The 25,023-nt window shown below is 38.3% G+C and overlaps 1 protein-coding gene across 2 annotated transcripts in view; it reads left to right on the top strand.

Annotated features, from left to right (window-relative positions):
* Positions 1 to 22,846, top strand: part of slc39a8 (solute carrier family 39 member 8) — a 41,878-nt gene extending 19,032 nt beyond the window's left edge. Inside the window, exons 3-10 of one of the 2 annotated variants that reach the window (XR_010006695.1) lie at positions 407 to 566; positions 5,740 to 5,909; positions 7,075 to 7,197; positions 8,190 to 8,357; positions 12,732 to 12,939; positions 13,087 to 13,271; positions 14,824 to 14,937; positions 22,229 to 22,363. Coding sequence is in view for 1 of the 2 variants with exons in the window: in XM_003225748.4 (XP_003225796.1) it covers positions 407 to 566; positions 5,740 to 5,909; positions 7,075 to 7,197; positions 8,190 to 8,357; positions 12,732 to 12,939; positions 13,087 to 13,271; positions 22,229 to 22,378 (1,164 nt within the window). In the remaining variant the exon portion in view is untranslated. Of the gene's footprint in view, positions 1 to 406; positions 567 to 5,739; positions 5,910 to 7,074; positions 7,198 to 8,189; positions 8,358 to 12,731; positions 12,940 to 13,086; positions 13,272 to 14,823; positions 14,938 to 22,228 lie in introns of both variants that reach the window. The other variant, XM_003225748.4, reaches the window with a different exon arrangement.
* Positions 22,847 to 25,023: the final 2,177 nt, after the last annotated feature.

Here is a 25,023-nt window from a genome sequence, read left to right as displayed (position 1 = left end):
CTTGGAACTTTCAGGATTGTTCCCAAAAGAAAACATTTTACTGTATCTGAGAGTTTTCAATTTTGTGAAAAGTCCATAAAAGTCAAACTTACAAATGTGGAGGGCCAACTGTAGGGTTTTTTTTAAAGAAAGTTTCCAGAATCCTTCAGCTTGACCATGATAGTTGGAGGCCTCTGGAAATTGGAGTCACCCAAAATGATATATCCAAGCTTCAGGCAAAGTCTGCTTAGCAAGCATCAGACACCTTTCCAAAGAACGTTGTAGTTTATTCATATATCAAAATGTTTTATAGTCTGCTCTGAAAACTGAAAAATCTGTAGCCAGATTTCTTCGCCATTGTTTGATCTCATAAATTGTATCTCTATTTCCTTTTCTATATTAACTCGAGTGTCCCATTCTGTTGCAGTGCATGTCAGCTGAAGACATCTTTTCTGTGCACGGCCTGTCAAACAGCACCAAGGTGACAGCATCCAGCTTCTCTGCAATATGTCCTGCTGTCTTACAACAGTTGATTTTTCACCCTTGTGAGAAATCCAAAGGCAACTCAAAACCATCTCCCACAGAAGGTATGGTTTATTTGTTTACACTACTATAGCCATGAGATTAATGCTTTTTATTTGGATCTGCACTGTTAGATATAAAAAGGTAAAGGTTTCCCCTGATGTTAAGTCCAGTCGTGTGCGACTCTGGGGGTTGGTGCTCATCTCAATTTCTAAGCCGAAGAGCCGGTGTTGTCTGAAGACTCCTCCAAGGTCATGTGGCCAGCATGACTACATGGAGCACCGTTACCTTCCCGCCGGAGCTGTACCTATTGATCTACTCACATTTGCATGTTTTTGAACTGCTAGGTTGGCAGAAGCTGAAGCTAACAGCAGGTGCTCACTCCGCTCCCCGAATTTGAACCTGGGACCTTTCGGTCTGCAAGTTCAGCAGCTCAGCGCTTTAACACACTGTGCCACTGGAGGCTCCAACTGTTAGATATACTAGACTTTAAATTCGGTTTCTGCCTCCTGTAGAATTCTGGGGTTTGAAGTTTAGTAAGGCTCAGAACCTGCATGGCTGAGCAGTTTAAAGCCCCCTGCCTAAACTACAAGTCCCAGAATTCTGCAGAAGGCAGAAACCGGATTTAAAGTGGATCCATTCTCTAATGTGATGAGGATTTGCTGGTGAGCTACCCACTTTCATCAATGTAGTTTATTGATGGAGAAGCATAGTAAGCTTGGTTAAAAATATTATTTTGGCCTACACCTTTCAGAATCCTTCAGTCAACATTCTGTGTTGGCTGAGACATTCTGGGAGATGAAAAAAATCTCCAAATCTGTGTCCATATAATCTCCTCTACTGACCTTGTCAGATGGATGAGCTCTGGCTCATAGAGGGGCGTGGGGAATCCAGGGCCCCATGCCCTGCATTGCGCAGCTTCAGCCGAGGGCATTCAGATGGGGGGAAGCGTGGGGCACCCAGCTCCCCCCCATGCATTCTATGGTAATGCGGGACCTTTCCTGTGTTGCCCTGCTAGCGGCATGTACCGACTGCCCTCCTTCACCAACAGAGCTGGTGCGGCATCATGTGGTGGGAGCTGGCCAGCTCCATGGCTGACCTGGGCTAAAATCGCTGCATGCCGCCAATTTTAGCTCTTTGTGATGAGGGAGTAGGTCTGCCCTGAATGATTATGGCTTTTCTAGGTATGATCTTTAGCCACACGACCTGGAAATGTCAGGGGTTCAACTTGAGACTTTCACATGCAAATAATGCACTTTAGCTCTTGAAAGAGAAGAAGGGCTCAGGACCTTTTCAGGAACATGTCATGAAACATTCACAGAGGTCGCTGATCCAACAACATCCAGTTCACTAGTTGCAATGTATAGCTGCATAGATGAGGCAATTATACTATCGGGTTGTTGTATGTATTCCGGGCTGTATGGCCATGTTCCAGAAGTATTCTCTCCTGACGTTTCACCCACATCTATGGCAGGCATCCTCAGAGGTTGTGAGGCATGCCTGCCATAGATGTGGGTGAAACGTCAGGAGAGAATACTTCTGGAACATGGCCATACATACAACAACCCTGTGATCCCGGCCATGAAAGCCTTCGACAACAAATTATACTATCTATTGCAGAAGAAATGCTGGAAGGCTATCTAAGCATTTGTCTAATTAAGGGGGAGCATGGGTTGCTGACAGCATGGGAGTGGGCTTAATCTGGCCTGAACCAGAGTGTGGCCTCTTTTTGAGTGCCTTCAAGTTGTTTCTGACTTATGGCAACTATAAGACAAATTTATCACTGGGTATTATTAACAAGGTTTGTTCAAATAGGGGGTTGCCTTTTTCTTCCTCTAACCTGAGAGAATGTGACTTTCCTAAGGTCATTCAATAGGTTTCCATGACTGAGCAGGAATTCAAACCCTGGTCTTCAAAATTGCAGTCCAACATTCAGATTACTGGCTCTGACAACATGGACCAAATCTAAATATGAACCTCATTCAAACATGGGCCACCTTCAAAATGATCCCTACTACTCAGTAACTTCATACTTCTAATGTTACTGAAATCGACTTCTATTCTTCAATTATTGCTTCATGTAACTCTAATCTTCTTTATCCATGCAGTGGTTTTAAATAGTAGAGTCAGCATTGGTACATAAACTGCCATAGGCTACAGTGGAATCATTCCAAACATGAAAAATATTTTTGCAGCACAAACAAATATTGAACCACAGTCTCTAAGCAGAATTTAGTTTCATCTACCTGCTTGAAATGGAAAAGATGCCTTAGAATAGTTAGTTACAAAATAAATGCCCCAGAAGATATTTCTTATACTTTGAATTATAAATATCCAAGTTTATAAACAAAACAACTGCCACTATCACAAACTGGTAAACTTTAGCTCGCCATATGTTTTAGAATATAATTTCAAAAGGTAAGGGATTATAAAAATGTTGGCAGAGATATCAGGAAGTGAAGTCTAAAAACACAAAGGGTCAAAATTCTCCCACACCTATTTTTGCTATTTTTATGTTCCTGATTCTGGAAGTTCCTTTCTGGAGAGGTTAGACCGATACTCCCTATCATTCTTTAGGTGGGTGAAGACTTTTATTTTATTTATTTATTTTTATTTATTTCAGCAGGCTTTTGAGGACTGATTGCTCATGCGGAAAGACCCTCTAATAATGAGCTGCATTGTCTCTGTTTTTAAAAATGCTCATAGCCTTAATTATCTTTAGTTCTATGGGTAGTTTAATTTTATATGATTTGTATTTTTAGCTGTATCAAATGTAACTTTACTAAGCTGCTCTGAATCCCAAAACTGGAAAGAGGGTAGTATTTAATATAATAACAATAGTAATGATAACTTATACCAGGCCTGGGCAAACTTTGGCCCTCCAGGTGTTTTGGACGTCAACTCCCACAATTCTTAACAGCCGGTAGACTTTTTGGAATTGTGGGAGTTGAAGTCCAAAACACCTGGAGGGCCAAAGTTCGATGCCCGATCTTTACCCAACACATTTTATTCTGTACTTATTCACCCAGGATAGCTGTTACCAAATCCTTCTGTAATAAGAATTAATTAGAACTAAAACCTGTGACTCTGTATTAAGAGAACTGTGGGGGTCTCAGCTTTGAATACAACAGAGTGATTAATGACCACAAGGTAGGATACCTTTGGTTCTCCAGATATTTGGCCATATATCACCTATAGTCCCACCCTAATGCCCATGCTGGCTGGGGCTGATGGGAATTGAACATTTGGATGGCCAGAGATTTCTTTCCCATGATCTGGAGTTTGCAGCTGGTGTCCCTCTCATATGCAGGAAAGTCAAGTCACAATAGAAATTCAGGCTACTAATATGACATTAGCATACCTGATTTATTGTGGCATGCTGCACTGTAATGAGACTCAGGGCATGCTGGCCCTTTTCACACGATCTATATTCACATGGATTTCCATTATTATTATGACCTAACTTTCCAGTGATATGAATCTGTCTGTAATGACTTTTCAGGGGAAATTTCCAACTCGATTAGTATTCACACAGGTGAATTCATGTGGCTCTCTGCTCATGGATTCTAGTTTTCTTATATTTTATATTATAGCAGATGTAGGAAAGGTTTTGCCCATGGGCCACCTGCAGTCCTCTAAGTCTATTTTCACCCAAGGAGCTCCTCTACCCCCACTCAATTTGGGGGGTGGGGTGTTTCTCATGTTGTGTCTAAAATGATCAATAGTGGTCCTGAAACTTCTCAGTGTATTAAACCACATTTTGAGGTATTTTGTGGTGGCTTTCCCATTGTTTAGAGGACATCATTGGTCTTCTTTCTAAACAGGAAGTAACTGTATAGATCCAAAATTTTAAGACACATGGAGTGAAATTGGGGTTCAGCAAGAGGCAATGCAACCCTTCAATCTGGTCTTAAAGGTTTATAAGACTGATAATTATGGTGATAGCTTGCAGTGACATAGTAATTCTCCGTGCCCCTCCATTCTTGAATAATCTGACTATAATGATCAGGTGGGACAGGAGAAACTAATGTGTACAGTATGTATATAGGTAAGGATAGTGACAGTATTTGTATTTTATAATGTGTTTTATGAATACTGGTGTAAGTTAATAATAATTTTTAACTGATTTATATTGCACTGTATATTTTTTATATTTGTGTTTTTTTTGTAAGCCGCCCTGAGTCCCCAGTTGGGTGAGAAGGGTGGGATATAAATATTGTAATAAATAAATAAATATTGTAATATTTACCCCCAAATCATTTGAAAAACTGAAATGTGTTATAATTATTGGAATCACATTTATTAAGATAAGCATTTTGTCAAGTTTTTGCTTAAAAAAAATATAAATCCCTAACATTACTTGCTAGAGTGAATGAAGAAGTGCTTATAAAACTTTGCTTTAAAACGTTTATTTTCTTTGAAATAGACAAGGGAGCCTCCCACCATCTTTATGGTTGATTAAGGAAGACTTAATAAATGTGAGGCAAACTTCCTGGAAAATATTGTGTTCAGGCTGGGCTTTTGTTTCTGGCTTCTTCTACCATTTTCAATGTACGGTTATAGCAATTTGGTATCATTTTAATTGCCATGACTCCATCTCAAATTTGTAATTTGGTGGGGTATTTTAGGGTTTTTGCCAGAGAACTATGAATATAGTTGCCCATGAAAAATAGCTCTGGGGGTATGTACTACATTGTTCATGGTTCTGCTAAAATTGGATTGTCCTTAGACAAATTTAGCTGTGGTGAAATATGGGACAATATTAGATGTTTTATATTTTCATTTGGGTTTAATGTCCTGCTCTTAGATTTTACTGTGGAAACTGTGAACACATTTGTACGAATGTACAAATTTAATCCCTTTAGTACTATGTAATGTGCTTCCTGTGTAGCTTAGCAGATATATTAACACTTCTCTTCTGCTTTATAATACATTATTTCCAGTTGAAATTGCCACAAGAAATCCAGTTATAGTGCAACCACAGAATTATTTTTTGGTTTCTCTCCTCTCACCCACACTAGTCTATACATATATAAATTACAGGCACAAACATCATTTTCTTTATCTGGTTTCTGACTTTGATATTTCTCAAATATTACCTTCTAAAATCAGCAGAATATAACTAGGTATATAAGTATTTTGGCAGTGAGACCAATGTGTTTTCAAATGATCAGTGAAAGAGTGCTTCTCCATTTGATATGTATCTAATATTTCATTGTGCTTTTCTTTATTTTACAGTGTGGGGCTTTGGGTTCCTTGCAGTGACCATAATAAATTTTGCTGCTCTTCTTGGCTTGGTTTTAACTCCTCTTTTGAAGAAGGACTACTTCCCAAAGATTTTAACATACTTTGTCGGTTTGGCCATTGGAACCCTCTTCTCCAATGCAATTTTTCAGTTGATCCCGGAGGTAAGATAGATCATATAGCTGAAACAGGAGGAACAATACAATCATAAATGTGGGAGAGAGGATTTTTGTTGCAGTAACTTGTTGATGGAATGCCTTCCTCTTGAATACCCATGTGGCACCAACATTAGTCTATTTTAGGCACCAATTAAAATATTGCTTTTAATTAAAGCTTTTTATTCTAACGTATTTTTAAAAATGTACATGGTTTAATTTTTTAGCCTTTCCTGCTGTTTTAAGCTATATAGATGAAAAATATTATTCTGTTATTTTTATTTGGATTTGTAAATTGTTTATATTATTTTTAATGTATTCCATCCTGTGATTTGCAATAAAAGGCAGGATATTGAATACATATTAATTAATAAATACATATTGTAATAAAACAGACAGATTATCAGAGGCATATAAATATATTAGGCATATAAATCTTTGCCTATTTCATTCTTATATGGAAGGACAAAGCTTTTAAAAACTACTTTCTTAGGGATGTAGGTTATGAGATTTTGCATATTTTTGTAGAACATTTCCATTTTAGGACTTCTTGGTGAAAATTTCATTTGTGGAGAAAAACATTGCTTTTTGTAAGGAAAAATGCATGGAAATTCATTGGTTTTTATGAAGCACATTTCACAAAGACATTTGTGTACAAAGTACAATATTTTGTGCAGAATTGAATTTTTTTGTGAAAATTCCTGAAGTGCAAAAAATCTTGCAGAAGTGGACATTTTTTTTAAAAAAAGTTTTGATATGCCAAAACACCTATTTCTAATGAGAATAAAAATAATTGCAAGTAGTCATTTCAATCTCACTTATCACTTGATAAAGATCAGCTCCTAAAGAATGAAAGACGTTTGTACAGTATGGCCATCTTATCTGCAGATTTGATATCCAGAATTTCACTTTTACACATTTCAAAAAATATTTCCACTGGAAACTTTTGCTAGCCTCTCTGGGTCCTGCAGTATGATTGTATAATATGCTTCCATCCCAAGCACAATTAAAATATAGGGTGGGGAACAGGGAGCAAGGTGAACTCAGACAGGTTATTAGATTTCATTTGACTTGTTTAATTAGGGATGGATGCTTGCAAATCATTCATATTGTTTCTCTAACAAAGTATATACTTTGTGAGTAGTTTTGATTAACTATCCCATTTTCTCCTTAGGCATTTGGATTTGATCCCAAAATAGATAACTACATTGATAAAGCAGTTGCTGTGTTTGGTGGATTCTACATCCTATTCTTTGTAGAAAGAGTTCTCAAAATGATATTGAAGTCCTACAGCCATGTAAGTAGATCGCTAGGCATTAAGGAAAATGTTGTTCCTATTTTAGCTGTTTTTGATTTTTTTTCAAGCTCAGCGTATTTGTTTATTTGAACAGAAGTTCAGGACTAAAAACTGTTTGGTTTAAGTCATGATTGTTTTAAACTTCAAAGTGTTTTAGATCATAACTTTTGCATTCCCTTACCATCAGCCATGTTGGTTGGTCCCTCTGGTAGTTAAAATCCAAAGTCCAATTATCTATGTTAAGGGATAGAGTTAAATCACTGGTTTAAGTCAGGAGCTAAAGGAGATGATAGATATCCTTTAACAAACCCAATATGCAGAGAAAAATCTGACCGAAAGCAACTTTTTCCTACTCACTGAAAAAACAACTAGTAATGCGAACAACTCTGCATGCCTTTAGTTTTGTGCAGAGGCATCATTGTAATTGGGAGATATGTGTTTGAGAAGGTTCAAAAAGTACTTTAGCAAAGAGATTTTTTTTAGTCTTGTTGGTCTATTAATAGGGTATGAGTAAGATGCGCTTATGAAAAAATGTGGTTTTGTCTAATTGCAGTGATATTTTTATTAAAATACTGCTGAAAAATTCTACAAATATTTCATTTTCAGTGGTTTTGGTGTGACTCCATCTGATGGTGTCACCTGAAACAGTCTACACTCTTTATGCTATGCCGATCCTGGTGATGCCACTGCATGCTATGAAATGGGGATGGGAGGAAAATACAGATGGAATTTGGAGAAATATAGTGAAATTGAAACTGGGATATGCAATAAAATTGGAAAATTGACACATCTTTATCAAGTAGCAAACAAATAGGAATAACCTCTGTCTGCAACTCTCAGTTATAGAAGACAGTATTGACTATATGGGCAAATATTCTGACCTGATAAAAAACAGCCTTCTGTGGAAATGATATTTCAGGAACAAAAGTCAATCTGAAGTGTGTTTGAGTATGACTTTCTGCAATAATTTATTGCTTCCCTCCCCCGCTTAGACTGGTCATAACCACTCTGAACCTGAAGAACTGAAACCACCATCAATTTTTCCACCTCCTGTTGAATCCTCCAAACCCATTAACGGAACAATGTGCTATGTGAACCCAGCCATAGCCGAGGCCAATGGAAACCTGAGTTTTGATAGTGTCAGTGTGGTCCCTGAAGAGGTATGAATTTACAAGTCTTTATAAGAACAGAGAGTCTTACTTCTGATCATTTTTAAACAATTTAAATTTTTTTCCACACAGTTGACCTCTTCAGAAATGCCGCACGTTTTTTAGCAGCTTGAATGACTGGATGAGGTTGTGGGATGTTAATGTCTCTCAGTTTTGCCCATCAAGGCAGGGAGATGGAGATACAGTGGTGTATTGAGATAATACACCACTGCTGTATCCCTCTGTGCATCTGTACTGCAGTATTGATGCAGTCTGACACCACTTTAACTGCAATTCTGTGCCACCAAATCTAAGAATATCTTCACACATACCCTTCAGATCAATCTATATGACACATTGGATTGGAGGGCTAAATGCAAGTGTTTGGGCACTGGGCTTACATGCATACTTGTGTCCTCACCATCCATTTAGCCTTGCTTGCATTCAAGAGAATGTTTACAGAAACCACTTTTGGTTTTTTAAACTGTGTGTGGGGAAGTCTGGATCTATCCCAATATGTTGCAGGTATATGTCTTTTAAAACATTTTACAAGTCTGCCCCAATAGCAGAAAGAGAAGGGTGGGGAGGACTCTGTGAAATGCATACATCCCAGGCACATAAGTGCTTGCATGGGCAATGTTGGCATATGGTATAGCGTGTGTCCTTAAAACAACCATGAGGATAAGCTTGGAATGATCCCTTAGTTGCCATCTGTATCCAGCCCAGTTAGAATGGAAAAGACTCATGGGAGGAAAGAGAAGAACTCTTCCCTCTCTTTCTGGCTACATGGGTTATAGTGCCAAACTGAAGCTCTAGTTGGTAGTACTGCTGGATCCACTTGGACTATTTCCTCCCTCCCTTCCCAGCTCTGAGAGCTTCTTCAATGAAAGTGTGGAAAGTGTTCATCTAGCAGGGGAAGCATTTCCTTTTATAGGAGCCTATTGTAAATGGAGGCTTCCTTCCTTCCCCCTCTTCTCTTTTCCTTGTCAGGGTCCATTGAGAAAAAAACCAGCAGGTGCTGGATGTATGATTAGCCCCCTTTCCCTCATTGTTCATTCACTAAGTATATACAAAAATGAATATTCCAAAATCAAAATCTGAAAAGCTTCTTGTCTCAAGCATTTTGGTTAAGATAGACTCAACCTGTAGCCTAAATAAATAAATAAGTAAATAATAAAAATTACTGCCAAAATTAGTTCCTGTAAGATAAACAATCTGTTTTTCCTGACTACATGTGCTGGGTTGATATTTGCATAATAACTGCATATTCAGTTCTGGCAAACTATGCATTGACGTGTTCTTTGCTCATTCTAGTCTGTTATTTCTATGCAGAGAAACCACTTAAATATTAAGTTGAAACTACGGTTCTCTCCAGCAGTGAGTCATTCGAAAGAGATAGGTTTTGCAATGGGTTGGGATTTGTCGGCAGAGGACCTGAGGCAATACATTCATGAAGCTAAAATAAAAATCTGATCTATACATTATGGAGTATGAATAGGTAAATCACCCGAGGTGGTCAAATTATCCTTTTACACAAAACCACCTGCAGACAGAAGATAGGTTTAAGTGGAATTGAGAGGACAAAGGTAAAGAATATGTTTCTTAAAAAACAACAATATATATATTTTTAAATGACAGGATGTTTAATTAAAAGGAATCCTCCGAAAGCAAGAGAACAGGTTGATGAATGAAAATGCTGGTAGAGACATGATAGAAAGGCATAATTAAGAAATCATATCAACAATGTGAGCTTGGAATTGAGAAACTAACCTGGAAGAGGCAGGACATGCAAACCTTTAGGTTTCATCTAGGCAGAGGGGAGATGGTAGCAATATTTGAGGAGTGAGCACTTTGATATCTTGGGGCCATGGCAAATACACAGTCATGCCCAGAGACATATATCTCAACATTACTAAGGAATATTCAGGAAGCTGTCTGGAGCTATTCCGGCACACTGGAAAAATATATTTAATGGCCCAGCACAAGAGCACCAATGTGTTGATATCTCAAGTTGAACCCTGCCTAATTTGATAGGATAAAAATTGTATTTATCTTTAGGGAGTCTAGGTAATTTTGTTCTTTCTTTTTAAAGTGTCTGAACTGTTTCTGTTAGTTCAATCTCTGTCGTTTTGTTAGATTTCTTTAAATTTAGCAGGCACAAACTTGAGCACCTCTTGTTTGGTCTGCACAAAGTATGTAGTTAGGAAGACTGTAAAGTTGAATAACGAGAAAAGAAACAATGTACAGCTCTTCTCTTAACAAATCTCAAGAGGTTTCGCATCACCATTCGGAGTCAGAGGCTTGATACTTCATCACATCCTTATAGGACTCCATTGTGGAGGTTACATAAAGCTCAGAGAGTTCAGCAAGGGCCCGGAAAAGGTTGAACATGTAACTTAAAATTATGCTGCAGAAGTCTTGCAAATTGACTCTGATGGGGAAACTGGCTGCTTCATTTGAACTCTGTGTGCTCTCTTTGCCAAGTTTCTTCTTACCTGTTTCTCAGGAAAACACTGTCCTAGATGGTATCACTCACATGAATAGCTTTTATAAAGATGGTTGTTTGTGATTCAGTTTTAAAGTAACCTGGATGTGTTTGTTTTCTTTTGGAGTATCCTGTTGTATATTCAGTAATGTCCAGGGATTGTGTAAGGTTAGGGTGAACGTATTCCTTTATTTTCTCCATGCATTCTCCAGCATAAATGGTTCTCTTCCTCATCATCATGTGATAATCACAAAAGTCAGTATCTCAACTTTCCTAAATCCAATTATTTTTCTAAGCAAATAATCATTACTCAAAAAAAGCTTAAGATTTCTCCCCTAGGTATATCAATAAATGTAGAAGGAACAGGTTATCATAATGGTAAAATATAACAACACAGCATGTGGCAAACAGTTCTGGAGTAATTCTAATGTTGGCATACAATGGCAAGTGTGTTTGTGTTTATATTATATGTGAGAAACACACACTGTAGTGCATAGGTTGTGCAGGAAAATATTTTACTCCTTTATATCATTATTTTGCTATTACTGTGCTCCAGCAGAAGCAGTAAAACGTGCTTTCGGATTGCTAAAGCATTGCCCAGTCAAGGTATTATTACTGTACAGATTTGGCTGGCAGTTTTCTGACTTGCCCAACAATGTTGAGTCATTCATGACATTAACTCTGAAGATGCTAGAAAGTCATTGAAAAGGGTGCAAAAATGTTATGATGTTCAATATGTTGTCGAAGGCTTTCATGGCTGGAATCACTGGGTTGCTGTGAGTTTTCCGGGCTGTATGGCCATGTTCTAGAAGCATTCTCTCCTGACATTTTGCCCACATCTATGGCAGGCATTCTCAGAGACCTCACAACCTATGAGGATCCTATCTGAGACCTCAAAATCTCTGAGGATGCCTGCCATAGATGTGGGTGAAACATCAGGAGAGAATGCTTCTGGAACATGGCTATACAGACCGGAAAACTCACAGCAACATGTTATGATGTTGTCTAAATAGGCATATATATATATATATATATATATATATATATATATATATATGTGTGTGTGTGTGTGTGTGTGTGTGTGTGTGTGTGTGTGTGTGTATGTGTGTGTGTGTCATACAACTTCGTCACAACTGACTGAGGTCTCATTGATTTCATTGGCCCCTTTCTAAATATGGATAAATCTGAATCCGGCTTCATATGAGTCTGAGGGATTACAACTGTCCAAATTCTCCCAGCAGTCCTTGTGGCCAAGGAAGAATTGAATTGAATCTCATATGAGGTCTAACACCTTGGTTGTACCAACTTTGAAATCCACGTGGCATTGAATCCACCAGAAAATAAATTGTATGAACAGACTCAGAACTCTGTGGAGTCGTGGTCTATGACCAAATATGAAATAAGATTGTCTCCCAACTTCAGAAAATATTTTATTTGCAGGGTGGCATCAGAGTCCATCCTCTTGAACAACCTAGTTCTATTAAATGTGTGTGTGTGTATTATGTGTCTTTAAGTCACATGTTGATTTATCATTACTTTATGAATTTCATAGGATTTCTTAAGGTAGATAATATTCAGAGATGGTTTTGTCAGTTCTTTCCTCTAAAATATAGCCTACACCACCTAGTATTCATTGGTGGTTTTCCCTCCAAGTGCTAACCAGGACTAGATGTTCCTGAGCAAAAATTGCAGTGGTGTTTTCAACACTTATCCCAAAGTGCCTATAGAGTGATTTATGCCTTATGCCCTTTTTTCTGTTCAATGTATGTTGTGGGAGGGGGAAAGAAGACTTGGGCTTTCTATAATTTAGCATTTCCTAAAATATATGGATGAAAGGTATTGGCTTTCTTATATGCCTTTAAGGTGTCATCAGGTAACAGATTTTGCTTCTATTTCTGCAGAAAGACGAAACTCCAAGCAATTCATGCAATTGTTTTAAAGGACCTTCATTGTCACAGATTGGCACAATTGCTTGGATGATCACACTGAGTGATGCACTACACAACTTCATTGATGGATTAGCCATTGGGGCATCCTTCACACTCTCCCTGTTACAGGGAATTAGCACATCTATAGCAATCTTGTGTGAAGAATTTCCTCATGAACTGGGTAAGTTACTAGTGTTGCTGCATTGGGGGAAACAATGAGAGTGTTTTTACTATTTTTTGTACATATTTCAAATATTACTAAACATATCTTTGAAATACATTGTGCCAATATCCCTTCTGATTAATCTTATTTTGTCCCCTTCCCCAGGAGATTTTGTCATCCTTCTTAATGCAGGAATGAGCACACGTCAAGCCTTGTTTTTCAATTTTCTGTCAGCATGCTCCTGCTATCTTGGACTAGCTTTCGGTATAATAGTGGGCAATAACTTTGCTCCAAACATTATCTTTGCAATTGCTGGAGGCATGTTCCTATACATTTCTCTGGCAGATATGGTGAGTTTCCAGTATGCTTTCCATACATGACACAAAAGAACCTGAGTGTTTGCATGGTTGTATTATAAAGAAATATACTTGTAAGAGGAAGTTGTGAAATCATGGAATGTGTATGGTTGGCACAAACTAATTTCTCGTGAGAATGAGATTCTTTTAAAAATAATAACTTCATGCTAGGTAAAGGTATTCCCCTGACATTAAGTCTAGTAATGCCCAACTCTGGGGATTGGTGCTCATCTCCATTTCTAAGCCGAAGAGCCGGTGTTGTCCATAAACACCTCCAAGGTGATGTGGCCAGCATGACTGCATGGAGTGCTGTTATCTTCCTGCTGGAGCAGTACCTATTGATCTACTCACATTTGTATGTTTTCGAAGTGCTATGTTGACAGAAGCTGGGGCTAACAGCGGAGCTCACCCCACTCCCGGATTTGAACTGCCGACTTTTCGGTCAGCAAGTTCAGCAGCTCAGCAGTTTAATCTGCTGCGCTACCAGGGTCTCCTAACTTCATACTACTTTTCTCTATTGGCCTCTTTAGCTACAATCCGATTTAATGCTACGTTTTCAAAATTAATGTGAATCCTGTTGGGAGAATTTGTACTATTTTGTTATGCTCTACCTTTTCTCCAAAGCTGGGAGTCAAGATGAAAAAGATACATAATATATTCCAGAAGAGGGAGCAGTATGTATACACATTCTTCTTGTTGTTAACAACAGAAGTCTTCCTTAGTAAACCAGTATCCAGTTAGGAAAAGATAACTAGCTGACTGTGATCACGGGTGTGTGCCTCAGTGTCTACAAGAGGTTCATAAAGTCCTCCAGAGCAAAATTTCAAGGCTTGCTGAATGGGACAGAGAAAGACGAGCACTTTGTTATAGAGATGGAGGTATTGTGTATGGAAGAAAACTCCTGGACCTTTTGATGCAGCTTCTTCAGTCAATAGATTCTCAGAAGATCCTGGGTCAAAGTCATTAAACTTCTCTCTTAACTTTACATATTTAAAGTGGGTTGGAGTAATTTGATAGCATGTTCCCAGGTAAAAGTGGCCTATAGAATGAAAAATGATAAATGACATTGGGGAAGAGGTGTATGTATGTATGTATGTATGTATGTATGTATGTATATATTTGATGTAGGCAAATGTGTGGAAACTTGTGATATCAAGAATTTAATTCAAAAGCTGCCTCATACCATGACAACAACTAAACTGAAGATCAGTAATAAAAAAGAGTAGATGGAGAAAGCAACTTCATGGATAAGACTTCAGTGCATCTATTTTCAAGAGATGCATTCATCTCCAAATAAGAGAATGAGAGATGAATGGACTAGCAATGGAAACATGGTAGATTTAATGAGTCCTGTGGTACAGTAGACACGTCCTTCCTTTGTGTGTGATGAGACAAGTATTTCCCCAACTAAAGTGGAAAGATAGCTCTGTTGGGGTGTATAGTGATCTCTTTCCACAAGGGTAAAGGGCATTTAACCTCACTGTAGCAGAACAGGTTATAGGTTTCTCTGACTAGCTTTCAAATCTTTCTGTCTTTGTATTTCTAGACCTGAACCTTTCATGCAATATCTGAATAAAAAAGTAAATAATGTGTGTGAATGGTCAGTACAGAATCCTGCTTTTCTGCTGAATTCTACCCTGTTCTTCTCTATTTAAAACAGGTAGGATTTGTTAAAACTCTCGTTTTCCATTCTTCCTGTTCTTTTTCTTGCTTCTTCTCTTTAGATTGTACATTATGAAAGATGTATAGATAGGTAGTAGGATTCTGGATTGGAGCCCCATGGTAGGGCCTTGTCTATTAGAATGCTTTCTCATCGGAAGACCTTTGTCTGCACCGTAGTCACTAGGCATTAACTAATTAAAGGTTAGTAAGTCTCACACAGGATAGAAGGTCTTGGCTCTTAAAGAAAGGAGAGGTCCTGGGATCTCGAGAAAGATTAGCATGCAGAAGGAGGTGCTTAATGCAATTACATAAACCAAGAGAATGTTAATTGTTCTCTAATCAAAGACAGAGTAAGCCCCACATATGTTCCTACCAGTGACAGAATAGCAAATTGTGTTCCTTTCACAATGTCATATTAGTATAAATAATTTATGAGCCCTGCTGAACAAACGAAAAGTTTTCTAGATTACTATCTGCTGCTTCTTTGGAAGTCTTCCAACAGAGGTGGGATGGCCATCACTCAGGACTGCTTTAGTTATGTAGTTTAAGTTTAGTTTAGTTATAGGTTATTGTCATATGTATGGTGCACTTGTATTGTTTTTTAAAATGTGAGCTAATTTGGGTCTTGTTTAGGGAGAAAAGTGGGACACAAATAAATATATTATTATTATTATTATTATTATTATTATTATTATTATTATTATTATTATAACAACATATGCATGGCAGGGCATTGGACTTGCAGTCCCTTGTAGCTCTGTGATTCCATGATTTTATCTTATCTGTTCTAGTGGCCTACAATCCAAAAAGGGATGTGTAAGCAAATGTCCTCCCAACTATGTCATCTCCAGATTGACTCTGAACACTGACACTCAATTAAGTTATTAAAAGTAATAGTCATATCTAAGATAAATATGTCCAGGTCCCTTTTAAGGCCATGTGAGTTTACCAACTCTTCTTATCTCAGCAAAATTCACACAAGGCAGTACATAATGCAATGTAACATATACAAATTACTGTGAAAATTTGGTCTTCTTTGCACTTTGAAACAGTACTGTTTCAAATTACAATTCCCAGTAGCTTTTGTACTACAGCTTCCAGAATTCCCCAGACTGTAGTGATTAAGATGGGAAAGCATACTGGAAGTTGTTAAAAAAGAAAGTTATGGTTTTTCCTTATCATTATCAGAACCAGTAAAAACTAAAGATCCTCACCAGAATCTTACTTTTCCTGGCATCACATTACTGCAGTTTAGGAAAATTTGGGGCACAGGAACAGCACCTTGTTTGGTAGTAGCCTAAAATTTGATGGCAAAAATGTTGGTTACATAGATTGACATAACCCAGGGACAAGGTTTTTGAATCCCAGTTGCAGATGCTGGGCACTTCTGAATAGTTCATCTTGGATAGGATTTTATGGTGGACCAGGCTGGACTATTGTTCTCAACTACCCACAGAAAGACAGTTATCATTCCATCATCATGGATATTCATAATTATATTCACTCTTGATAATATTCTCTAGTGTTCTTTCATGCAGTTGTTGATGACTTCTGTTTGACGGCAAGTCTGAAAACATAGATGAGGAGCCATAAAGGCCAGAGGTTACTACCAGGATAATAGAATCATAGTTAGAAGTGACCGCAAGAACCACACAGTCCAATACTTAAACTTGCCAAGGCCCTTGTGTGGCTGACAAATCCAGTAAGAATGTATGTGTGAGGGAAACATTACCCCATGCTGGCCATTCTAAGATGGCACTGTGAGCCCCAATACCTGTCAAAATGTTCAGTATGGGGCAGGTCTTGTGTGTACTCTTGTGTGTACTTTCCATAGAAATTTCTGACACCATCTGTTGGAATCCTACTTTGATGCACCTGGTGTTATTCCTGGGAGCTTGCACCAGGAAGTTGTGAACTGTGATTGAGCAATGAGTTGAATACCATAGTTAAGATGTATAACCTTTCTGAGGCATAGAGACAAGTATTAAATTCTATTAACATCAGTTCCTCAATTCACAGACAAAGAGGGTACACCTGGATCAGCCAGGTTTGGTATGATTACTAAAGCAGGATGGGCTGTGCCTACTCCCAGGCCACTTGTGCTCCCAGGCAGTTTTTTGTGGCTTTTGACCCCATCAAATTCCCCAGAATGCCTCATTTCTGTCAGGAGAATATATGAAAGTTTCCAGAAGCAGAAATTCACTTCCAGCACCCACTGTGTGTGTATCTACTTGTTGGTTTGTATTTGGGGCTTCTTTTGCAATCCATGTAGCCTCTAAAAATTGCCCCCTGGATTTACTGCCATTGCCTACACCAGGGGTCCCCAAACTAAGGCCCGGGGGCCGGATGCGGCCCTCCGAGGTCATTTACTTGGCCCCCGCCCTCAGTTTTATAATATAATATATTCTATATACGTATAATATTGATAATATTATAATGCAATACAATATAACACTAATAATAATACCATATAATAATATTAATTATATATTCTATATTACTTATAATATTACAATATAGTGGTATAGTTCAATATAGTAATATATAATGCTAATATTGTGCTATGCTAATAATATAATATAATGTATGTACATATAATTTGTAAGTCACTCTGAGTCCCCTTTGGGGTGAGAAGGGTGTGATACAAATGTAGTAAATAAATGCAGTAAATAAATAAATAATAAATAAATACATTTTAGACTTAGGCTCACCCAAAGTCTGAAATGACTTGAAGGCACACAACAACAACAACAACAACAACAACCTTAATTAACAAGCAGGACCACACTTCCCATTGAAATCCTGATAAATATATGTTGGTTAAAATGTTTTTATTTTTAAATATTGTATTGTTCTTTCATTGTTATTGTTGTTGTTGTTGTTGTTGTTTTTGCACTACAAATAAGACATGTGCAGTGTGCATCGGAATTTGTTAGTATTTTTTTTTTCAAATGATAATCCGGCCCCTCAACAGTCTGAAGGATTGTGGACTGGCCCTCGGCTTAAAAAGTTTGAGGACCCCTGGCCTACACCCACAGTGGTGAGCAAAGTGTAGTTCACCCCAGATGTTGTTGCATTCCCAACTCCCTTGCCTAATATACTAATACTGTAATAATAATAATAATAATAATAATAATAATAATAATAATAATACACAGACAAAGGCAAAGGCAAAGGCTTCTCCTTTCATTTCTGGCTCTGAAGGCAGTGCTCATCTCCGGCCCTGGGAGAGGTGCTCTTCTGCATTTCTAAGCTGAGGAGCCTGTGTTCTCCGTAGATACATCCTGGTTGTGTGGTCAACATGACTACTTGGAGTGCCTTTTTGCCTTTCTTGCAGAAGTGGTATCTATTGATCTACTCACATTTGCAAGTTTTGGAACTGCTGGGTTGGCAGGAGTTAGGGCTAAAAGTTGGAGCTCACCCTGTCCTGTGGATTCGAATTGCTAACCTTCAGGAAAGCAGTTCAGCAGCATAAGAGTTTGACCCATTGTGCCACAGTGCTCCCTAACACAACCAATGGTTAGGAATTCTGGGATTTATTTATTTACTTACTCTATTTATACCCTGCCTTTCTTCACCCCAAAGGGGACTCAAGGCGGTTTACATGTGGCAATTATTCGGTGCCTTGATACATACAAAATTAATCTTAAAATAGATTGAATTAAAAAATAATACATATTAACATTTAAAAACATTGCATTCAATATTAAAATCACGTCACCCAAAAATCGTAGCCTGAGGCCGTTCCATAATAATTGCACATGTGCCAATCCATTATTACACTAAGCTATTCTTCGAAAGCCTGATCCCAGAGCCAGGTTTTTACTTTCCTTCTGAAGGCCAGGTGGGAGTTCCACACCGAGAAGGCCCTGTCCCTTGTCCCCACCAGTTGCACTTGCGAAGCAGGCGGGATTGAGAGCAGGGCCTCCCCAGATGATCTTAATCTCTGAGGTGGTTCGTAGAGGGAGATACGCTTGGACAGGTAAGCTGGGCTGGAACTATTTTGTTGTCCAGCAGTGGGAAGAGCATATATTGCCTTTCAATCTTGTTGTTGCTTTTCAGATGCGTTTCCTCTGAACCTCCTGTTCAGAGGAGCTAAAACCTTGGGTGAACAAAAAATGGCACCTTGACTAATAAGTAAGAAGGCATCGTTAGGACTGGCCCCAATTTTTTGCTGCATCAGGTGGAGCAGTAAATATTGCTTCCAAACCTACAAGTCAAAAGTCCATCAGAAACTGAGTTCTTTTTGGCACTAGAGGCAGAAAATCCTGTTCTTCTCCCCACCAGCAAAGTAAACATTCAAGAATAAAAATTCCACTATCTCACCCATGTTCTGCCTTTGCGTGACATCCTAAATCTGCTGCTTGAGGCATCTGTGTTATTTTCTAAAATAGTAGAGTTTGCCTTCCCTCTCTCTTCACATCCCTAGGAATATGGAATGCAACAGAATGTATTAGACTTTTTCTGTCCTTTCCTGACCTCCTTCCCCACATTATCGTGATGCTTGAGTTAATTCCTTCACTGCTGCTCAATGCTAGGAGCCCTGCCCTGTAAAAAGGGGATATTTTATGGTAATGATGATGATGGCTGAGTTCATTTATTGAAGAGACTTTAACAATGATGAGAGGTGGCAGCAATAAAGGCTGTCATCTGTCTCCAATGGATTTTATTACCCCAGTAATAGAAAATTTCCTTCTGTTCCCAAAAATTCAGTTGTGTTTGGAGGATACAATTTTTGGACTCCTTAAGTTTCAGGAGGTTTTGAAGACTTTGAATTTGATCCTACCTCATCTTTTGATAAGCAGCCAGTGCAGCAATTTTGTTGATCTGTGTTTGTCAGCACTTTACAGTATCTGAAGTTTCTTCAGTGTCTTTGAATTAATTTCCAAGGAGAGTATGTGCAATGATCAACAGCAAGTAAGTGTGTTTCCTGCCAGACTAGAAACAGCTTCTGTGAATTGTTTTCTAAAGCATTTTTCTATTCTGCCTGGAGTCTGCTGATGTGCGAATATGTATGAGGGTGGATGAGTGCACGACATATGCTTTTGTCATGGAATGAAGATTTGTTGTACAAAATATCTCACAGATTACTTGGGCTCTTGGCAATTCAAATTATAGTTAAAAGCCATATTTCTAGTTATCACAGTTTTATAAGAGGAGTGAGATAGCAAATTCTCACGTGTGGACATCGTTCTGGTAGACACTGGGTTCGAACATCCAATGGAAGTGGCTGAATAAACCATGGACCTTTGGTTTATGAGTCATCTAACCCAGGCCTAGAGGATGTGTATCTCTCTCTCTCTCTCTCTCAAAAAAAAAAAAAACATCCTCCCCCAGTTTAGTGACTTTTCAACCCCAAATTGCTATAATCGGGTAAAAGCTGCAGCAAAATATATTTGCTCCTGGTACTTCACGCAAGACCCCTCCCTCAGTAATTGCAAAGATTATACCTCCCAAAAAGCAATTGGAAACTGAGTGAAAATTAAGCTGAAAGTGATGACATGGCACTTCTTGTAATGATAGAGATACTGATACATCTCCTGGGGTGAAATAGTAGAAATATCTTCTGTTCGCTCTGCCCTCATAGGGTCCACTCTCATAAAGTAACATAAACACTTAGTAAAAGAAAAATTCCTGACTCCTTTCTTCTCCAGTAAGGCAGAGTAACAAGCCCAAGAGTAGAACCTGGTCAGAACTTATTTTTTTTTAAGATTCTGCTCTATTCCTTTGCCTAAAAGGACCACAATAGTTTAAAAAATATTTTTATTTTGTGTAATACTTTCAGCTCAAGGCAAAATCCCTCTTACAGAAGTGGTTGTTCTGCTATGGAAGTTGATTCAATACGAATGAGCTTGGCTTGGAAAGTCTAGCTCAAAGTCAATGAGAATGACAGCTTACTCAAGAATGATATTCTGCTGTTAGATCATTAAATTTGCAACCCACCTTTATGCCAAAGACCTGCCCTGTTTCTATATGAGCAGCTCACATGATCTGTGACTGATTACATAGCAGATGCACTTTCAGGAGACTCCGAAATGTTTCTTTCAATGTTTGGACAGCTAGATCTGGGGTAATCCAGTGTTCATGTGTCAAAAAGACCCTCTGTTGTTTTGCTGTCCAGAAGCAGCTCCACAGCAGAGCCTTGCTGGCAACGTTGCATCTGGCAATCGCATGACTGAGCACCATGTTTTGGTGTCACCAGCAAGTATGTGTCGGGGAGCTGCTTTTGGCTAGTGATATAGTAGTCCAGGATGTCAGGGCACTAGTATTGGTGTGTTGTTGGTCCAGTCGATTGTGTAGACTGCAAGACCATTTCAGGGCACTTGCTGTAGGTGTAGACTCCACGTGCTGTATCATGGGCAGCTCTGGAGCATACTACTCTAAAGTATTTTGTGTGGTGTAGATGCAGCCTTGATGTAATTAACTAAAGAATGTAAAATGTGTGTAAGAGGTGTGTGGGCCCCTATGTACATACAGCACATACAGACACCAACCAGATAAAATTAAATAAACACACACACATACACACACTTTGGATAGCACAGGGAAGGGTTAACACTGTGGTGTTTGTTTTGCTATCTGTGCCCCTGTTCAGAAGATTTTACCTTACTTTCTGTCCCTGTAATAATTCGGCTTTGAAAAGTTTGGCTTTTAGTCCCAAAATGTTGCTTTTCTAAACTTTGGTCAACATGTCCAAATATGTTGTTTTTTTTCTATCTAATTCCAACAACCACTAGCAGATGAGTGTATACATGCCTGTGTGATGCATAGAGTCTCTGCTTTCTACCACCACCAACTCCAAAGTGATGCAGAGTTAAGGTTGAATTCGCTCTCTCGTTATTGAGCTGCACAGTTGCCAATAATTGACTTTAAATGACTTCTCCATTTAGTCCAGGAATTTCCTGTCAGTGCAACCCTACCCATGATAAGCCCATATAAATAATATGGTCATGAGCTCTGTGTTGCTAACCCATTGGGGAATTCTTCCACAAAAGGTGAACAGAAAAAGTCCCCACGATATTGAAGGGAGTCTTAGAAAGGAGTAGGTACTAAAACAGGCAGTTTATGTTGCTCATGTCCAAGTAATCAATTAGACACAGCATTCCAGCTAAGCATAGCCCCAAATAATAGTTTTTCAAGTGACTTGGGAACCAAATCCAATTTGATGAAGCAATGTAAAATAAATAAATGGATGCACTTAAAATATGCTGTTGTGCAATGTTCTGCCAGCAGATGGCAAAACCTACCTAAAAATCTTTCTCTTTTTCTTCCCCTTTCCATCTTTGTAGTTCCCTGAGATGAATGACATGACAAGAGAGAAAGTAACTGGAAGGAAAACTGATCTAGGCTTTTTCCTTATCCAAAATGCTGGCCTGCTCACAGGATTTGCTGCAATCCTGCTGATCACACTGTACGCAGGAAACATTGAACTGGAATGATGTGATAACGAAGAGATGATGATGATGATGATGATGATGAAGACACTTAGTAAATTTTAAAAATGGAAGAACTTTTGAACTCCATAAAGGGACTTGGACGACATAAAGGATTTGTTACAACATCTTCAGTCATTTTGAAATGAAACAAAAATCCTTTTCATACGGATCACCAAAACCGGTACTAAGACAGAGATTTTCCTTCAACATCTGTATATTATGGTCAACATTTTTGCAAAACTCCACTGCAGACTTCAAAGTGAGAGCTCTGGTAGATTCAAGGAGACTCTTTGCCTGAAAAAAAACCTGCACTATTTTGTGGTGTAATTCAGAGCTCTGGGCTGAGACATTTGTACTTCTGAGAAATCATCATGGTGCCTTTGTCATTGTAGACTAAAGGTACTACATTTTCTTAAGTGTTGTTAATATGCAGGGTGTTGCAGGATAAAATAAACTAGATTTTTAGGACAAGCCTATCTTTGTTGAGTCAGAAGTAAGTGCCATTAAAGTCAATGGGACTTACTCCAAGGTTTTACAGGGCTAAATGAGAGACATGCATGGCGCACTAGCCATCAATTGCTATAACCTATCAGGCTTGCACTAGTTGGTATGACTGGCATTTTTCTGCCTTCTTTTTGGTATTAATTTGCTGGTGGTTCATGGTAGCTTCCATGTCTGTAGAACAATGAATGCATTCTTGATTTTAATATGAACTTCAAGGGAAACTCTCAATGGAACTGAAAACTATTCTTGAAATAGGTTTGACCCATTGATGTTTGGAGTAAATCCCAGAATGGATTTACTATCATGCTGACATGGAAACTAACTGGCCTCCACAGAACCACTGAAAGGAATGCATTTGGTTCCATTGATTTCATTGGGAGTGAACTCACATTGTATCTCCCCTGTTCTTGGATCCTGGGGTCTCACACACTCTTCTGGCCTCCTCACTACCATTGGAGAATGGTTAGAAATTTTTATACTTTTGTGCAGTTTTGTGAACTCATCGAAATGATTTTTCTCTTTATCTTCAGGAGATAAAAATCCCATGGCCCTTGTGCACCTTCCTACAAATCAATGGATTCTTGCTTTAGCTGACAAAGTCATTTAATGCAATGCCACAGACTCCAGAAGAGATATAGCTTCAAAATAAGTTTGGGTCCCCCCTTTAAAAAAAATGAACTCGTTTCAGCATGTTTGCATACATGATGCAAAGATTCCAGTTACTAATTAACACTGGATTAATTATACCATTTATTGCTTTTGATCTTCCTCTATCAAGGGGATCGTGGGCTTGCAGGAATGGCATTTCTTAATAAGTGAATACTCTGATGCTAAAACTTCAACAATTTCATATACATGTTATGCCTAAAAGTCCACAGCCTTTAAAACTGATTAAAATGTAAGTGTTTTTAATACCACAGTGCACAATTTAGTGCATCTGAAATGAAATGGTGCTGAACTGCAATTGCTCTTGGTCGCAAATTAATTTTTGAAAGCTTCATATGACAACTTTAGTAAAAATGCCTCCACCCAGAGTGGCAGCAATGGTTGTGGGTGAATTGCAGGTCTATATGTGACCCAGGACCTTATCACTCTGGGATATAATCCATTTATATCCGTATGTTGTCGAAGGCTTTCATGGCCGGGATCACAGGGTTGTGTATGTTTTCCGGGCTGTATGGCCATGTTCCAGAAGTATTCTCTCTGAGGATGCCTGCCATAGATGTAGGCGAAAAGTCAGGAGAGAATACTTCTGGAACATGGTCATAGAGCCCAGAAAACATACAACAATCCTATATCAGTATGGACCCCATATATTTTAGGACTGGATGCATATTGTATTGAGATACCTGATTATTACGATTCTTATGATTTGATAATACTGCGTTTTGACTCATCACACCACGGAAGCCTGGCTCCTCCCAATCCATTCAACATGCCCCTACATCACTCTATGGCCTTTTAAAAAGTATTGTTGCTGATGGGATGCATACAGATTTTCCTATCACACACAAAAACAGTGCTTCGGCATTGGAAGAATCCATAGTACAGTAGAGTCTCGCTTATCCAACGTAAATGGGCCGGCAGAACGTTGGATAAGTGAATATGTTGGATAATAAGGAGAGATTAAGGAAAAGCCTATTAAACATTAAATTAGGTTATGATTTTACAAATTAAGCACCAAAAAATCATGTTATACAACAAATTTGACAGAAAAAGTAGTTCAGTACACAGTAATGTTATGTAGTAATTACTGTATTTATGAATTTAGCACCAAAATATCATGATATATTGAAAACATTGACTATAAAAATGTGTTGGATAATCCAGAATGTTGGATAAGTGAGACTCTACTGTATTTCAAAAAACACTATTAGAATTCTGTCTGCAAATAATCCATTTCTGCAATGCTTTGCAGACGGATTCCAATGAAATACTGATGGTATGGGGCAAACATTTATATATTTATTTATCTCATTTCTACCCCACCTTTCTTTACCTTGAAGGGGAATCAAGATGGTTTACACATGGCAACTATTAGATGCCTTAAAAATACATACAGCAGAGATGAAAAAATGAGTTAAAATTTAAAATTAATACATATTAAACATTAAAAACATCACATTCAATATTAAAATCACATC

The sequence above is a fragment of the Anolis carolinensis genome, chromosome 5 (assembly GCF_035594765.1).
Source record: "Anolis carolinensis isolate JA03-04 chromosome 5, rAnoCar3.1.pri, whole genome shotgun sequence".
Classification (NCBI taxonomy): Eukaryota; Metazoa; Chordata; class Lepidosauria; order Squamata; family Dactyloidae; genus Anolis; species Anolis carolinensis.
This window is presented reverse-complemented; position numbering and strand designations above follow the sequence as displayed.